An 18278-nucleotide genomic window follows, 5' to 3' on the forward strand; every position below is an offset into this window, starting at 1 on the left:
CAGCAATGTTAGAGGGGGCTCAAAATATTCTAAAACTAATTTGGCCAATAAACAGCTTCTTATTTTATTTATAAAAAAGTATCAGTATAATTTATCACTTTCTAATCTAAATGTCTACCTGTCTAAGTTTAGGAGTCCATTGGGTGACGGACAACCTTCTCCGTATGAATGTACAGTCCTATATGTCAATCCCTGTACAGGGCCATCTTCAGAAGTCCAGAATGACCAGAGATTATCTCTCTGGTTTTCGTGGTTACCAGATAGGATTCACGGTTTCAGCAGCTGAATTGGAAGGGCCATCTCTTGCACTTGAGAAAGGGCCGGTTATGGCTCGAAACGCGTTGTATTGTGCTGTATTTACTTCAATAAACGTCTCTGAATTTTGGAAATTTGCTCTGTCATCTCCTTTCCGTACCAGTGAGCGTAGTTCTCCTGAATATGACAATTGGTCCCAATTGGTTTTGTCCAGAGATTATCTTTGGCATTATAACACGTGACTGAATTTTTCATATGACAAATACACTAGGTTTTACTCTTTGTTCAATTCACCTAATGTATTAAATGACCAATGTGACCTACCTTCATGATTCCACTTATTATAGATAGGATAGTTGTTTCTTTTTTTCCCTAATACTATAAAATAGGAAGTTGTCCCTGGATTGAAGGCTGCAGCTTTCAATTTTATCTTGCTGTATAAGATACCTATATGGTGGTGTTAAGAAAAATGTACAACGGTCTCATATTGCTGCATGTGGTTTAGTCCAACCTAATACAGCGCTTCGAAACTGTGGATCAACCTTTAGAAATATAACATCAGGAAGAGCCATTTTTCTATTTTACAGTTCTCTGCATGTAAGCCAATGTATGAAATCAATTTCAACAGTAGAAAAAAAAAGAAACTAGATGCTTTTGGAATTCATCCACCCAGATGTACCCAAACTATTTATCAAATAAAAATGGCTTAAAATGACACTCGGTTAGGTACTTCAATCTATCACTCAGTGTCAGAAACGCGTCGTAGTATCACAATTACATATCTATATCTACACATTCTTATGTCAGAAGATTTACAGTTTAAAGCTGAAATGTGGGAAAGAATATTTTATACTTATGTTTGGCCTTGATTCTTGATAATGTAAAGTGTGTATTTCATCTTGCCTGGAATCAAATTTCTGCGTCTCCTGATGAGGGTAGTAATATATACAGTCCTATGAAAAAGTTTGGGCACCCCTATTAATCTTAATCATTTTTAGTTCTAAATATTTTGGTATTTGCAACAGCCATTTCAGTTTGATATATCTAATAACTGATGGACACAGTAATATTTCAGGATTGAAATGAGGTTTATTGTACTAACAGAAAATGTGCAATATGCATTAAACCAAAATTTGACTGGTGCAAAAGTATGGGCACCTCAACAGAAAAGTGACATTAATATTTAGTAGATCCTCCTTTTGCAAAGATAACAGCCTCTAGTCGCTTCCTGTAGCTTTTAATCAGTTCCTGGATCCTGGATAAAGGTATTTTGGACAAACAATTCAAGTTCAGTTAAGTTAGATGGTCGCCGAGCATGGACAGCCCGCTTCAAATCATCCCACAGATGTTCAATGATATTCAGGTCTGGGGACTGGGATGGCCATTCCAGAACATTGTAATTGTTCCTCTGCATGAATGCCTGAGTTGATTTGGAGCGGTGTTTTGGATCATTGTCTTGCTGAAATATCCATCCCCGGCGTAACTTCAACTTCGTCACTGATTCTTGAACATTATTCTCAAGAATCTGCTGATACTAAGTGGAATCCATGCGACTCTCAACTTTAACAAGATTCCCGATGCCGGCATTGGCCACACAGCCCCAAAGCATGATGGAACCTCCACCAAATTTTACAGTGGGTAGCATGTGTTTTTCTTGGAATGTTGTTTCTTTTTGAACGCCATGCATAACGCCTTGTTTTATAACCAAACAACTCAATTTTTGTTTCCAAAATGAAGCTGCCTTGTCCAAATGTGCTTTTTCATACCTCAGGCAACTCTATTTGTGGCGTACGTGCAGAAACGGCTTCTTTCTCATCACTCTCCCATACAGCTTCTATTTGTGCAAAGTGCGCTGTATAGTTGACCGATGCACAGTGACACCATCTGCAGCAAGATGATGCTGCAGCTCTTTGGAGGTGGTCTGTGGATTGTCCTTGACTGTTCTCACCATTCTTCTTCTCTGCCTTTCTGATATTTTTCTTGGCCTGCCACTTCTGGGCTTAACAAGAACTGTCCCTGTGGTCTTCCATTTCCTTACTATGTTCCTCACAGTGGAAACTGACAGGTTAAATCTCTGAGACAACGTTTTGTATCCTTCACCTGAACAACTATGTTGAACAATCTTTGTTTTCAGATCATTTGAGAGCGGGCTGTCCATGTTCGGCGACCATCAAACTTAACTGAACTTGAATTGTTTTGTAGAAAGAAATGGTCCAAAATACCTTCATCCAGGATCCAGGAACTGATTAAAAGCTACAGGAAGCGACTAGAGGCTGTTATCTTTGCAAAAGGAGGATGTACTAAATATTAATGTCACTTTTCTGTTGAGGTGCCCATATTTTTGCACCGGTCAAATTTTGGTTTAATGCATATTGCGCATTTTCTGTTAGTACAATAAACCTCATTTCAATCCTGAAATATTACTGTGTCCATCAGTTATTAGATATATCAAACTGAAATGGCTGTTGCAAACACCAAAATATTTAGAACTAAAAATGATTAAGATTAATAGGGGTGCCCAAACTTTTTCATAGGACTGTATATCTATATATCCTACTAATATTATAAATAAAGTTTGGATGTTTGTGTGTTTGGATGTTTGTTCCTCAATCACGCAAAAACGGCTAAACGGATTTGCCTCACATTTCGCACAGACATACATTGGGAGCTGGAATGAAACATAGGCTACTTAGAAGTCCGGCAACTGGCCCGACTTCACGATCGCAAACAACGGAATTATGTGCAGGGTAGGCTAAAGGACCCAAGATGACGTCATCTGAGGCCCTTGAACGTTATCAGATTGGAGCGTGCGATTATGTGGGCGGAGCTATATCGGCTGCAACCGGACACTCAACAAGCTGCTGAATATGGCGTCAGCCTTCTCCTCCTCTGTGGCTGGAGGAAGCGGCGGTGCATGAACTGGAATAGGACATCGAGGCCGGACTGAACAGGCCGAGTGTCTGTGGAGACGCGTAGGGTAGCGGCGGACTCAACCTGCGCGCCTGCACGCAGCTGCAGCACATGGACAGGAATAGACAGTCGGGCCCAGACCGAACAGGCAGCATGTGTGTGGAGATGCGCTGGGTATCGGCTTTGCGCTTTCTGTGAGTATGGTGGGTAAACCTGCTGTTCAACCTCTGCTTTGGCCAAGGGACAGGGACGGGGGGGTTGCCAATTGACCCCCATATACAGATGCACAGATGTACATACACCTCAATATACTGCACCCGATGGGCAGGGGGCTCAGGTAGGGGAGAGGACATGGGCGAGGGGGTCCTGGGGCACGGGGAGAGGGGGAGAAGAGGGGAGGCGGGGGCGAGCGGTACGTAGGGGGACCGCGGGGGCCAGCGGGGCGAAAAGAGGGTTGGGGGCGCAAACGGGGATGGCGCAGGCCACCTACACGTTGCTCAGCACCAACACCAACCCGCAGACGAAGTCGCAGGCAGATGCTAGCGTATATATATATATATATATATATATATATATATATATACACATACACACACTGTATATACATATATATTATTATGTTATTATATTATATAAGCTCATATTCTAATTAATTGGTAAAATAAATACATAATAATAATTAAAAAATAAGCAAATATTGTAAGCTCCAACTTGATGATCCAATGTTGGAACTTTGAAGTCCAAAAACCAAACATTTTACATACATTACAAAAACCAAACATCTCGTGCTTCCAATTCCTGCTGCCAATAAAATGTGCTTAGGTATTCTAACCTCACACGCAGAATTCACGTGAGAACTGAAACCAAGTGAACGGTAACACAATAACCTGGACAGTAATGTATAAAATGTCACTCACAGAAACTCGAAGGATCGTGGTTCCCACAGTAACATTCTCATACAAAGTGATGTTGTAGAGCGCCTGGCTGAAGATAGGACGGTTATCATTTTCATTGATCAGATTAATTTTCACTTGGGAGAATCCCACATGATCCAAGACGCTTTCATTTGCAAACAGCTGCAAAACAGAAACAATGTTACACTCTTCTAGGGATAAAAAAAATAATCACAACGAATGAAACTCTATTAAATATGATGAATTTCCTGACTCCCTTATAATTAACCCTTCAGAGAGGACACAATATCATTACAGTGTGACAATGTTATAGAGAAGGACATGGTTTGTTCATAGCCACCGATCTCCTGCAAACATAAAATTCAATACACACACTTTATGGAGCCTGACCAAGCCATGCTATTCCAAAGCGTATTAGCTCCGGAACCAAAATTTTAAAGCATTATCCAGGAATCGAAAACGTGGCTGTTTTCTTTAAGAAACAATTCCAGTTCGTCTTATCAGACCACGACATCACGCCCATTGGTCATATGGTCATGCAACAGCTAAGTATCATTCAGATGAAAGTGCCTCCATTGCTAAGATATTAGGTTTTTTTCTATCTCTAGGGTAACTGTCCCACACAGTATCAGGCTCGTCTCTGTATCTAGCTGCAAGGCCCTGAAAAGGACAATTATTACATTTAGGCAAGACCCTGACAGTCCCTATCTCCAACTGCAGCCTCCCCTTAACTAATCTAACTAAGCTGGAATGGTGACCCTGCCTCTTATATAGAGGGGGCCACATGGGACTATTAAAGGATTACCTTTATGTCCCGCCTGGTCAATCACACCTGACCATACTGGACATGTCTGTGATGTCTGTGGGCTTTAGGGATCAGCTGAAGTTTGGTTCGCTCATCACTACACATGATCTAAACCAACCAATGACAGCAGCAACAGGATATTTGGTCTGGAAAAGTGGGGCGTAGTCTCAAATTAGTGGTTTTTTGGACATATTTCACTAGATAGATAGATGATAGATAGATAGATAGATAATAAATAAAAAATATCTATCTATCTATCTATGTGCCCTGAACTAGTGACAGCTTGTAGTTCTCTTTCAGATTCCTCTCGTTGGTGTTTTAAAACAGATCTTTTATCCTTAGTAGCAAAAAGGAATTGCTGGAATTGCTACAAACTTATTCTAACACTGCGGATTTATGACTGGGAAATGCAAGATGCTATAAAAAATACAACCCAAGCAGACGGCAGGTAATGGCGATGTTGGTCGAGAGGAGCATTTATGCTCTATAAAACTTTTACAGCCCTCTCTGTCAGATAGCAAACATGTCCTTTTTTGCAGCGCAGACCCCAGCAATACTATACTGGTTTGAAGCACTAACACATAGGAGCAGTTAAGCATAGGAACCTTTTTTTTTTGTAGAGTTGCTATTAACATCACTATCATTACTTGATGGGGCAAGGACCTGTGATCATTAATATGTGCTTTATACTTGTGAAAGGTTAATAGCTAGAGATGAGCGAACACTAAAATGTTCGAGGTTCGAAATTTGATTCGAACAGCCGCTCAATGTTCGTGTGTTCGAACGGGTTTCGAACCCCATTATAGTCTATGGGGAACAGATACTCGTTAAGGGGGAAACGCAAATCCGTGTCTGGAGGGTCACCAAGTCCACTATGACACCCCAGGAAATGATGCCAACTAGAGATGAGCGAACAGTGTTCTATCGAACTCATGTTCGATCGGATATTAGGCTGTTCGGCATGTTCGAATCGAACACCGCGTGGTAAAGTGCGCCATTACTCGATTCCCCTCCCACCTTCCCTGGCGCCTTTTTTGCTCCAATAACAGCGCAGGGTAGGTGGGACAGGAACTACGACACCGGTGACGTTGAGAAAAGTAGGCAAAACCCATTGGCTGCCGAAAACATGTGACCTCTAATTTAAAAGAACAGCGCCGCCCAGGTTCGCGTCATTCTGAGCTTGCAATTCACCGAGGACGGAGGTTTCCGTCCAGTTAGCTAGGGCTTAGATTCTGGGTAGGCAGGGACAGGCTAGGATAGGAAGGAGAAGACAACCAACAGCTCTTGTAAGAGCTAAATTCCAGGGAGAAGCTTGTCAGTGTAACGTGGCACTGACGGGCTCAATCGCCGCAACCCAGCTTTCCCAGGATCCTGAATGGAATACACTGTCAGTGTATTCCCGTATACCCGATATATACCCCGATACCCGTTCCAACGGTGTGCCCCCCCACCTTCACCCCAGAAATACCCTGCAAGTCCCCTAGCAATAGAATTGGGGCTATATACACCCACAATTTTTACTACTGGTATACAGTGCCATTGTCTGACTGGGAATTCAAAGAATATATTGGGAATACAAATACCCTCATTTCTTGCTACTGCCATATAGTGCCAGTGTCTGACTGGTAATTCAAAGAATATATTGGGGTTACGTGCACCCACAATTTTTACTACTGGTATACAGTGCCATTGTCTGACTGGGAATTCAAAGAATATATTGGGAATACAAATACCCTCATTTCTTGCTACTGCCATATAGTGCCAGTGTCTGACTGGGAATTCAAAGAATATATTGGGGTTACGTGCACCCACAATTTTTACTACTGGTATACAGTGCCATTGTCTGACTGGGAATTCAAAGAATATATTGGGAATACAAATACCCTCATTTCTTGCTACTGCCATATAGTGCCAGTGTCTGACTGGGAATTCAAAGAATATATTGGGGTTACGTGAACCTACAATTTTTACTACTGGTATACAGTGCCATTGTCTGACTGGGAATTCAAAGAATATATTGGGAATACAAATACCCTCATTTCTTGCTACTGCCATATAGTGCCAGTGTCTGACTGGGAATTCAAAGAATATATTGGGGTTACGTGCACCCACAATTTTTACTACTGGTATACAGTGCCATTGTCTGACTGGGAATTCAAAGAATATATTGGGAATACAAATACCCTCATTTCTTGCTACTGCCATATAGTGCCAGTGTCTGACTGGTAATTCAAAGAATATATTGGGGTTACGTGCACCCACAATTTTTACTACTGGTATACAGTGCCATTGTCTGACTGGGAATTCAAAGAATATATTGGGAATACAAATACCCTCATTTCTTGCTACTGCCATATAGTGCCAGTGTCTGACTGGGAATTCAAAGAATATATTGGGGTTACGTGCACCCACAATTTTTACTACTGGTATACAGTGCCATTGTCTGACTGGGAATTCAAAGAATATATTGGGGTTATAAATACCCTCATTTCTTGCTACTGCCATATAGTGCCAGTTTCTGACTGGTAATTCAAAGAATATATTGGGGTTACGTGCACCCACAATTTTTACTACTGGTATACAGTGCCATTGTCTGACTGGGAATTCAAAGAATATATTGGGAATACAAATACCCTCATTTCTTGCTACTGCCATATAGTGCCAGTGTCTGACTGGGAATTCAAAGAATATATTGGGAATACAAATACCCTCATTTCTTGCTACTGCCATATAGTGCCAGTTTCTGACTGGTAATTCAAAGAATATATTGGGGTTACGTGCACCCACAATTTTTACTACTGGTATACAGTGCCATTGTCTGACTGGGAATTCAAAGAATATATTGGGGTTATAAATACCCTCATTTCTTGCTACTGCCATATAGTGCCAGTTTCTGACTGGTAATTCAAAGAATATATTGTGGTTACGTGCACCCACAATTTTTACTACTGGTATACAGTGCCATTGTCTGACTGGGAATTCAAAGAATATATTGGGGTTATAAATACCCTCATTTCTTGCTACTGCCATATAGTGCCAGTTTCTGACTGGTAATTCAAAGAATATATTGGGGTTACGTGCACCCACAATTTTTACTACTGGTATACAGTGCCATTGTCTGACTGGGAATTCAAAGAATATATTGGGAATACAAATACCCTCATTTCTTGCTACTGCCATATAGTGCCAGTTTCTGACTGGTAATTCAAAGAATATATTGGGGTTACGTGCACTCACAATTTTTACTACTGGTATACAGTGCCATTGTCTGACTGGGAATTCAAAGAATATATTGGGAATACAAATACCCTCATTTCTTGCTACTGCCATATAGTGCCAGTGTCTGACTGGTAATTCAAAGAATATATTGGGGTTACGTGCACCCACAATTTTTACTACTGGTATACAGTGCCATTGTCAGACTGGGAATTCAAAGAATATATTGGGAATACAAATACCCTCATTTCTTGCTACTGCCATATAGTGCCAGTGTCTGACTGGTAATTCAAAGAATATATTGGGGTTACGTGCACCCACAATTTTTACTACTGGTATACAGTGCCATTGTCTGACTGGGAATTCAAAGAATATATTGGGAATACAAATACCCTCATTTCTTGCTACTGCCATATAGTGCCAGTGTCTGACTGGGAATTCAAAGAATATATTGGGGTTACGTGCACCCACAATTTTTACTACTGGTATACAGTGCCATTGTCTGACTGGGAATTCAAAGAATATATTGGGAATACAAATACCCTCATTTCTTGCTACTGCCATATAGTGCCAGTGTCTGACTGGTAATTCAAAGAATATATTGGGGTTACGTGCACCCACAATTTTTACTACTGGTATACAGTGCCATTGTCTGACTGGGAATTCAAAGAATATATTGGGAATACAAATACCCTCATTTCTTGCTACTGCCATATAGTGCCAGTGTCTGACTGGTAATTCAAAGAATATATTGGGGTTACGTGCACCCACAATTTTTACTACTGGTATACAGTGCCATTGTCTGACTGGGAATTCAAAGAATATATTGGGAATACAAATACCCTCATTTCTTGCTACTGCCATATAGTGCCAGTGTCTGACTGGTAATTCAAAGAATATATTGGGGTTACGTGCACCCACAATTTTTACTACTGGTATACAGTGCCAATTTCTAACTAGGAATTCAAAATGCGCAAGGCTCCCGGAAAGGGACGTGGACGAGGCCGTGGGCGAGGTCGGGGGAATGGTTCTGGGGAGCAAGGTAGCAGTGAAGCCACAGGGCGTCCCGTGCCTACTCCTGTGGGGCAGCAAGCATTGCGCCACTCCACAGTGCCAGGGTTGCTTGCCACATTAACTAAACTGCAGGGTACAAACCTTAGTAGGCCCGAGAACCAGGAACAGGTCTTGCAATGGCTGTCAGAGAACGCTTACAGCACATTGTCCAGCAGCCAGTCAGACTCTGCCTCCTCTCCTCCTATTACCCAACAGTCTTGTCTTCCTTCCTCCCAAAATTCCGAAGCTTTACAGAACAATAACCCAAACTGTCCCTGCTCCCCAGAGCTGTTCTCCGCTCCTTTCATTGTCCCTCAACCTGCCTCTCCACGTCACGATTCCACGAACCTAACAGAGGAGCATCTGTGTCCAGATGCTCAAACACTAGAGTCTCCTCCATCTCCGTTCGATTTGGTGGTGGATGACCAGCAACCCACCCTCATCGACGATGATGTGACGCAGTTGCCGTCAGGGCATCCAGTTGACCGGCGCATTGTGCGGGAGGAGGAGATGAGACAGGAGTTGGAAGAGGAAGTGGTGGATGATGAGGACACTGACCCGACCTGGACAGGGGGGATGTCAAGCGGGGAAAGTAGTGTGGATGTTGAGGCAGGTGCAGCACCAAAAAGGGTAGCTAGAGGCAGAGGCAGAGGTCAGCAGCTTAGGCGAAGCCAGGCCACACCCGGAATCTCCCAAGATGTTCCAGTTCGTACCCAGCCCCGAAAAACTCCCACCTCGAGGGCACGTTTCTCGAAGGTGTGGAGTTTTTTCAAGGAATGCGTCGAGGACAGATATAGTGTTGTCTGCACAATTTGCCTCTCGAAATTGATTAGGGGCTCTGAGAAGAGCAACCTGTCCACCACTTCAATGCGCCGTCATTTGGAATCCAAGCACTGGAATCAGTGGCAGGCAGCAACGGCAGGACAAAGGCCGCCTGCCGTTCACGCCACTGCCACTGCCTCTGCCACTGCCTCTGCCTCTGCCACTGCCACTGCTGACTGTGCTGTCGATGCACTCCAGAGGACGAGCCAGGACACCACTTCATCTGCCTCCGCCACTTTGTTGACTTCTACCTCATCCTCCCCTGGTCCTGTCTTATCTCCTTCTCCTGCACCATCAAAGGCACCATCAGGCGTTTCTTTACAACAACCCACCATCTCTCAGACATTGGAGCGGCGGCAGAAATACACTGCTAACCACCCACACGCGCATGCCTTGAACGCCAACATCGCTAAACTGCTGGCCCAGGAGATGTTGGCGTTCCGGCTTGTTGAAACTCCCGCCTTCCTGGACCTGATGGCAACTGCGGCACCTCGCTATGCCGTCCCTAGCCGTCACTACTTCTCCCGGTGTGCCGTCCCCGCCTTGCACCAGCACGTGTCACTCAACATCAGGCGGGCCCTTAGTTCCGCGCTTTGCACAAAGGTCCACTTGACCACCGACGCGTGGACAAGTGCATGCGGACAGGGACGCTACATTTCACTGACGGCACACTGGGTGAATGTAGTTGAGGCTGGGACTGCTTCCCAAACTGGCCCGGTGTACCTCGTCTCCCCGCCTAACATTCCTGGCAGGGACACGAGAAGAACACCCCCCTCCTCCTCCTCCTCTACCGCCTCCTCCTCCGCCACCGCCTCCTCCTCCGCCACCGCCTCCTCCTCCGCTGTTAGATTGACCCCAGCTACGAGTTGGAAACGTTGCAGCACTGGCGTTGGTAGACGTCAGCAGGCTGTGCTGAAGCTGATCAGCTTGGGGGACAGACAGCACACTGCCTCCGAGGTGAGGGATGCCCTCCTCGATGAGACGGCAATATGGTTTGAGCCGCTGCACCTGGGCCCAGGCATGGTCGTTTGTGATAACGGCCGGAACCTGGTAGCAGCTCTGGAGCTTGCCGGACTCCAACATGTTCCATGCCTGGCCCACGTCTTCAACCTAGTGGTGCAACGTTTCCTAAAGAGCTACCCCAATGTTCCAGAGCTACTGGTGAAAGTGCGGCGCATGTGCGCCCACTTTCGCAAGTCGACAGTAGCCGCTGCTAGCTTAAAATCTCTCCAGCAACGCCTGCATGTGCCACAACACCGGCTTTTGTGCGACGTCCCCACACGCTGGAACTCAACGTTTCAGATGTTGAATAGAGTGGTTGAGCAGCAGAGACCTTTGATGGAATACCAGCTACAAAACCCTAGGGTGCCACAAAGTCAGCTGCCTCAGTTTCACATCCATGAGTGGCCATGGATGAGAGACCTTTGTGACATCCTACGGGTCTTTGAGGAGTCCACAAGGAGGGTGAGCTCTGAGGATGCGATGGTGAGCCTTACAATCCCGCTCTTGTGTGTTCTGAGAGAATCCCTGATTGACATCAGGGATAACTCAGATCACACAGAGGAGTTAGGGATAGCATCCGATCCGTCACAGCTGGAGAGTAGGTCCACACATCTGTCCGCTTCACTGCGTTTAATGGAGGAGGAGGAGGAGGAGGAAGAAGAGTTGTCCGATGATGTGATGGTGATACAGGAGGCTTCCGGGCAACTTCGAATCGTCCCATTGTTGCAGCGCGGATGGGTAGACATGGAGGATGAGGAGGAAATGGAGATTGAACTTTCCGGTGGGGCCAGAGGAGTCATGCCAACTAACACTGTGGCAGACATGGCTGAGTTCATGTTGGGGTGCTTTACAACCGACAAGCGTATTGTCAAAATCATGGAGGACAACCAGTACTGGATCTTTGCTATCCTTGACCCCTGGTATAAAAACAACATCTCGTCTTTTATTCCGGTAGAGGGGAGGGCCAATCGCATCAATGCTTGCCACAGGCAATTGGTGCAGAATATGATGGAGATGTTTCCAGCATGTGACGTTGGCGGCAGGGAGGGCAGTTCCTCCAGTAGGCAACCAAGTTCTCACCGGTCCACACAAACGAGGGGCACACTGTCTAAGGTCTGGGACACCTTGATGGCACCCCCTCGCCAAAGTGCCGCCACGGAGGGTCCTAGTGTCACCAGGCGTGAGAAGTATAGGCGCATGTTGCGGGAATACCTTTCCGACCACAGCCGTCCTCTCCGACCCCTCTGCGCCCTACACGTATTGGGTGTCGAAGTTGGACCTGTGGCTTGAACTTGCCCTATATGCCTTGGAGGTGCTGTCCTGTCCTGCCGCCAGCGTCCTATCTGAGAGGGTGTTCAGTGCAGCCGGTGGCATCATCACTGACAAGCGCACCCGTCTGTCAGCTGAGAGTGCCGACCGGGTCACTTTGATAAAAATGAACCACCACTGGATAGAGCCTTCATTTTTGTGCCCACCTGTGTAAAGCACCCCAACATGAAACTCCATGTCTGTACTCAACCTCTCCAATTCCTCCGCATCCTCATACTCATCCACCATAAGCGTTGCACAATTCTGCTAATACTAGGCTCCCTCCAACATGATTTCCCCCAACTCTGCTGGTTAGAGGCTCCCTCCACCCTGATTTCCACCAACTCTGCTGGTTAGAGGCTCCCTCCACCCTGCTTTCCCACAACTCTGCTGGTTAGAGGCTCCCTCCACCATGAATTTGCCCAAACTGGGCTGTTTAGAGGCTCCCTCCACCATGAATTGGTCCAAACTGGGTTTTTTAGAGGCTCCCTCCACCATGAATTGGTCCAAACTGGGCTGTTTAGAGGCTCCCTCCACCATGAATTTGCCCAAACTGGGCTGTTTAGCGGCTCCCTCCACCATTAATTGGTCCAAACTGGGCTGGTTAGAGGCTCCCTCCACCATGAATGTGCCCAAACTGGGCTGTTTAGAGGCTCCCTCCACCATGAATTTGCCCAAACTGGGCTGGTTAGAGGCTCCCTCCACCATGAATTGGTCCAAACTGGGGTTTTTAGAGGCTCCCTCCACCATGAATTGGTCCAAACTTGGCTGTTTAGAGGCTCCCTCCACCATTAATTGGTCCAAACTGGGCTGGTTAGAGGCTCCCTCCACCATGAATTTGCCCAAACTGGGCTGGTTAGAGGCTCCCTCCACCATGAATTGGTCCAAACTGGGTTTTTTAGAGGCTCCCTCCACCATGAATTTGCCCAAACTGGGCTGGTTAGAGGCTCCCTCCACCATGAATTGGTCCAAACTGGGCTGTTTAGAGGCTCCCTCCACCATGAATTTGCCCAAACTGGGCTGGTTAGAGGCTCCCTCCACCATGAATTGGTCCAAACTGGGGTTTTTAGAGGCTCCCTCCACCATGAATTGGTCCAAACTTGGCTGTTTAGAGGCTCCCTCCACCATTAATTGGTCCAAACTGGGCTGGTTAGAGGCTCCCTCCACCATGAATCGGTCCAAACTGGGTTTTTTAGAGGCTCCCTCCACCATGAATTGGTCCAAACTGGGGTTTTTAGAGGCTCCCTCCACCATGAATTGGTCCAAACTGGGCTGTTTAGCGGCTCCCTCCACCATGAATTTGCCCAAACTGGGCTGTTTAGAGGCTCCCTCCACCATGAATTGGTCCAAACTGGGTTTTTTAGAGGCTCCCTCCACCATGAATTGGTCCAAACTGGGCTGTTTAGAGGCTCCCTCCACCATGAATTTGCCCAAACTGGGCTGGTTAGAGGCTCCCTCCACCATGAATTGGTCCAAACTGGGCTGGTTAGAGGCTCCCTCCACCATGAATTTGCCCAAACTGGGCTGTTTAGAGGCTCCCTCCACCATGAATTGGTCCAAACTGGGTTTTTTAGAGGCTCCCTCCACCATGAATTGGTCCAAACTGGGCTGTTTAGAGGCTCCCTCCACCATGAATTTGCCCAAACTGGGCTGGTTAGAGGCTCCCTCCACCATGAATTGGTCCAAACTGGGCTGGTTAGAGGCTCCCTCCACCATGAATTTGCCCAAACTGGGCTGTTTAGAGGCTCCCTCCACCATGAATTGGTCCAAACTGGGTTTTTTAGAGGCTCCCTCCACCATGAATTGGTCCAAACTGGGCTGTTTAGAGGCTCCCTCCACCATGAATTTGCCCAAACTGGGCTGGTTAGAGGCTCCCTCCACCATTAATTGGTCCAAACTGGGCTGGTTAGAGGCTCCCTCCACCATGAATTTGCCCAAACTGGGCTGTTTAGAGGCTCCCTCCACCATGAATTTGCCCAAACTGGGCTGTTTAGAGGCTCCCTCCACCATGAATTTGCCCAAACTGGGCTGGTTAGAGGCTCCCTCCACCATGAATTGGTCCAAACTGGGTTTTTTAGAGGCTCCCTCCACCATGAATTTGCCCAAACTGGGCTGGTTAGAGGCTCCCTCCACCATGAATTGGTCCAAACTGGGTTTTTTAGAGGCTCCCTCCACCATGAATTTGCCCAAACTGGGCTGGTTAGAGGCTCCCTCCACCATGAATTGGTCCAAACTGGGTTTTTTAGAGGCTCCCTTCACCATGAATTTGCCCAAACTGGGCTGGTTAGAGGCTCCCTCCACCATGAATTGGTCCAAACTGGGTTTTTTAGAGGCTCCCTCCACCATGAATTTGCCCACACTGGGCTGGTTAGAGGCTCCCTCCACCATGAATTGGTCCAAACTGGGGTTTTTAGAGGCTCCCTCCACCATGAATTTGCCCAAACTGGGGTGTTTAGAGGCTCCCTCCACCATGAATTTGCCCAAACTCTGCTGGTTAGAGGCTCAATCCACCCTGATTTTCAAAACAAATGTTGGTGCCAACCTCAACTTACTACAAGGGCCAAATTCACTGCTGGTGACAAGCTCTCCTCACTGCAAGTGCCAAATACACATGTTTCAAGGTGTTTTCCTACTGTCAGAGAGGTGGTATTGAGTGTGTAAAGTGTGTAGTTGTTAGGCTGTGATGTTGGGGTAATAGAGGGTCTTTGGTGTGTTAGATGCCCCCAGACATGCTTCCCCTGCTGTCCCAGTGTCATTCCAGAGGTGTTGGCATCATTTCCTGGGGTGTCATAGTGGACTTGGTGACCCTCCAGACACGGATTTGGGTTTCCCCCTTAACGAGTATCTGTTCCCCATAGACTATAATGGGGTTCGAAACCCGTTCGAACACACGAACATTGAGCGGCTGTTCGAATCGAATTTCGAACCTCGAACATTTTAGTGTTCGCTCATCTCTAATGCCAACACCTCTGGAATGACACTGGGACAGCAGGGGAAGCATGTCTGGGGGCATCTAACACAACAAAGTCCCTCTATTACCCCAACATCACTGCCTAACAACTACACACTTTACACACTCAATACCACCTCTCTGACAGTAGGAAAACACCTTGAAACATGTGTATTTGGCACTTGCAGTGAGGAGAGCTTGTCACCAGCAGTGAATTTGGCCCTTGTAGTAAATTGAGGTTGGCACCAACATTTGTTTTGAAAATCAGGGTGGATTGAGCCTCTAACCAGCAGAGTTTGGGCAAATTCATGGTGGAGGGAGCCTTTAAAAACCCCAGTTTGGACCAATTCATGGTGGAGGGAGCCTCTAAAAACCCCAGTTTGGACCAATTCATGGTGGAGGGAGCCTCTAAAAACCCCAGTTTGGACCAATTCATGATGGAGGGAGCCTCTAAACAGCCCAGTTTGGGCAAATTCATGGTGGAGGGAGCCTCTAAAAACCCCAGTTTGGACCAATTCATGGTGGAGGGAGCCTCTAAAAACCCCAGTTTGGACCAATTCATGGTGGAGGGAGCCTCTAAACAGCCCAGTTTGGGCAAATTCATGGTGGAGGGAGCCTCTAAACAGCCCAGTTTGGGCAAATTCATGGTGGAGGGAGCCTCTAAAAACCCCAGTTTGGACCAATTCATGGTGGAGGGAGCCTCTAAAAACCCCAGTTTGGACCAATTTATGGTGGAGGGAGCCTCTAACCAGCCCAGTTTGGACCAATTCATGGTGGAGGGAGCCTCTAAAAACCCCAGTTTGGACCAATTCATGGTGGAGGGAGCCTCTAAACAGCCCAGTTTGGACCAATTTCTGGTGGAGGGAGCCTCTAAAAACCCCAGTTTGGACCAATTCATGGTGGAGGGAGCCTCTAAACAGCCCAGTTTGGACCAATTCATGGTGGAGGGAGCCTCTAACCAGCAGAGTTGGTGGAAATCAGGGTGGAGGGAGCCTCTAACCAGCAGAGTTGTGGGAAAGCAGGGTGGAGGGAGCCTCTAACCAGCAGAGTTGGTGGAAATCAGGGTGGAGGGAGCCTCTAACCAGCAGAGTTGTGGGAAAGCAGGGTGGAGGGAGCCTCTAACCAGCAGAGTTGTGGGAAAGCAGGGTGGAGGGAGCCTCTAACCAGCAGAGTTGTGGGAAAGCAGGGTGGAGGGAGCCTCTAACCAGCAGAGTTGTGGGAAATCAGGGTGGAGGGAGCCTCTAACCAGCAGAGTTGGGGGAAATCAGGGTGGAGGGAGCCTAGTATTAGCAGAATTGTGCAACGCTTATGGTGGATGAGTATGAGGATGCGGAGGAATTGGAGAGGTTGAGTACAGACATGGAGTTTCATGTTGGGGTGCTGTACACAGGTGGGCACAAAAATGAAGGCTCTATCCAGTGGTGGTTCATTTTTATCAAAGTGCCGGTCGGCACTCTCAGCTGACAGACGGGTGCGCTTGTCAGTGATGATGTCACCGGCTGCACTGAACACCCTCTCAGATAGGACGCTGGCGGCAGGACAGGACAGCACCTCCAAGGCATATAGGGCAAGTTCAAGCCACAGGTCCAACTTCGACACCCAATACGTGTAGGGCGCAGAGGGATCAGAGAGGACAGGGCTGTGGTCGGAAAGGTATTCCCGCAACATGCGCCTATACTTCTCACGCCTGGTGACACTAGGACCCTCCGTGGCGGCACTTTGGCGAGGGGGTGCCATCAAGGTGTCCCAGACCTTAGACAGTGTGCCCTCGTTTGTGTGGACCGGTGAGAACTTGGTTGCCTACTGGAGGAACTGCCCTCCCTGCCGCCAACGTCACATGCTGGAAACATCTCCATCATATTCTGCACCAATTGCCTGTGGCAAGCATTGATGCGATTGGCCCTCCCCTCTACCGGAATAAAAGACGAGATGTTGTTTTTATACCGGGGGTCAAGGATAGCAAAGATCCAGTACTGGTTGTCCTCCATGATTTTGACAATACGCTTGTCGGTTGTAAAGCACCCCAACATGAACTCAGCCATGTCTGCCACAGTGTTAGTTGGCATGACTCCTCTGGCCCCACCGGAGAGTTCAATCTCCATTTCCTCCTCATCCTCCATGTCTACCCATCCGCGCTGCAACAATGGGACGATTCGAAGTTGCCCGGAAGCCTCCTGTATCACCATCACATCATCGGACAACTCTTCTTCCTCCTCCTCCTCCTCCATTAAACGCAGTGAAGCGGACAGATGTGTGGACCTACTCTCCAGCTGTGATGGATCGGATGCTATCCCTAACTCCTCTGTGTGATCTGAGTTATCCCTGATGTCAATCAGGGATTCTCTCAGAACACACAAGAGCGGGATTGTAAGGCTCACCATCGCATCCTCAGAGCTCACCCTCCTTGTGGACTCCTCAAAGACCCCTAGGATGTCACAAAGGTCTCTCATCCATGGCCACTCATGGATGTGAAACTGAGGCAGCTGACTTTGTGGCACCCTAGGGTTTTGTAGCTGGTATTCCATCAAAGGTCTCTGCTGCTCATCCACTCTATTCAACATCTGAAACGTTGAGTTCCAGCGTGTGGGGACGTCGCACAAAAGCCGGTGTTGTGGCACATTCAGGCGTTGCTGGAGAGATTTTAAGCTAGCAGCGGCTACTGTCGACTTGCGAAAGTGGGCGCACATGCGCCGCACTTTCACCAGTAGCTCTGGAACATTGGGGTAGCTCTTTAGGAAACGTTGCACCACTAGGTTGAAGACGTGGGCCAGGTATGGAACATGTTGGAGTCCGGCAAGCTCCAGAGCTGCTACCAGGTTCCGGCCGTTATCACAAACGACCATGCCTGGGCCCAGGTGCAGCGGCTCAAACCATATTGCTGTCTCATCCAGTGTGCTATATACTATATACCAGTAGCAAGAAATGAGGGTATTTATAACCCCAATATATTCTTTGAATTACCAGTCAGAAACTGGCACTATATGGCAGTAGCAAGAAATGAGGGTATTTGTAACCCCAATATATTCTTTGAATTCCCAGTCAG

At 47.0% G+C, this 18278-nt stretch overlaps 1 protein-coding gene across 1 annotated transcript in view; it reads right to left on the reverse strand.

The window, feature by feature from the left end:
* The window catches only part of CDH23 (cadherin related 23), an 832275-nt gene that overhangs the window by 395252 nt on the left and 418745 nt on the right, over positions 1 to 18278 (reverse strand). Inside the window, exon 13 of the mRNA XM_075257430.1 lies at positions 4083 to 4241. Within this exon, the coding sequence (XP_075113531.1) occupies positions 4083 to 4241 (159 nt within the window). The remainder of the gene's footprint in view (positions 1 to 4082; positions 4242 to 18278) is intronic.

The sequence above is a fragment of the Leptodactylus fuscus genome, chromosome 10, assembly GCF_031893055.1.
Source record: "Leptodactylus fuscus isolate aLepFus1 chromosome 10, aLepFus1.hap2, whole genome shotgun sequence".
In the NCBI taxonomy this organism is placed as follows: Eukaryota; Metazoa; Chordata; class Amphibia; order Anura; family Leptodactylidae; genus Leptodactylus; species Leptodactylus fuscus.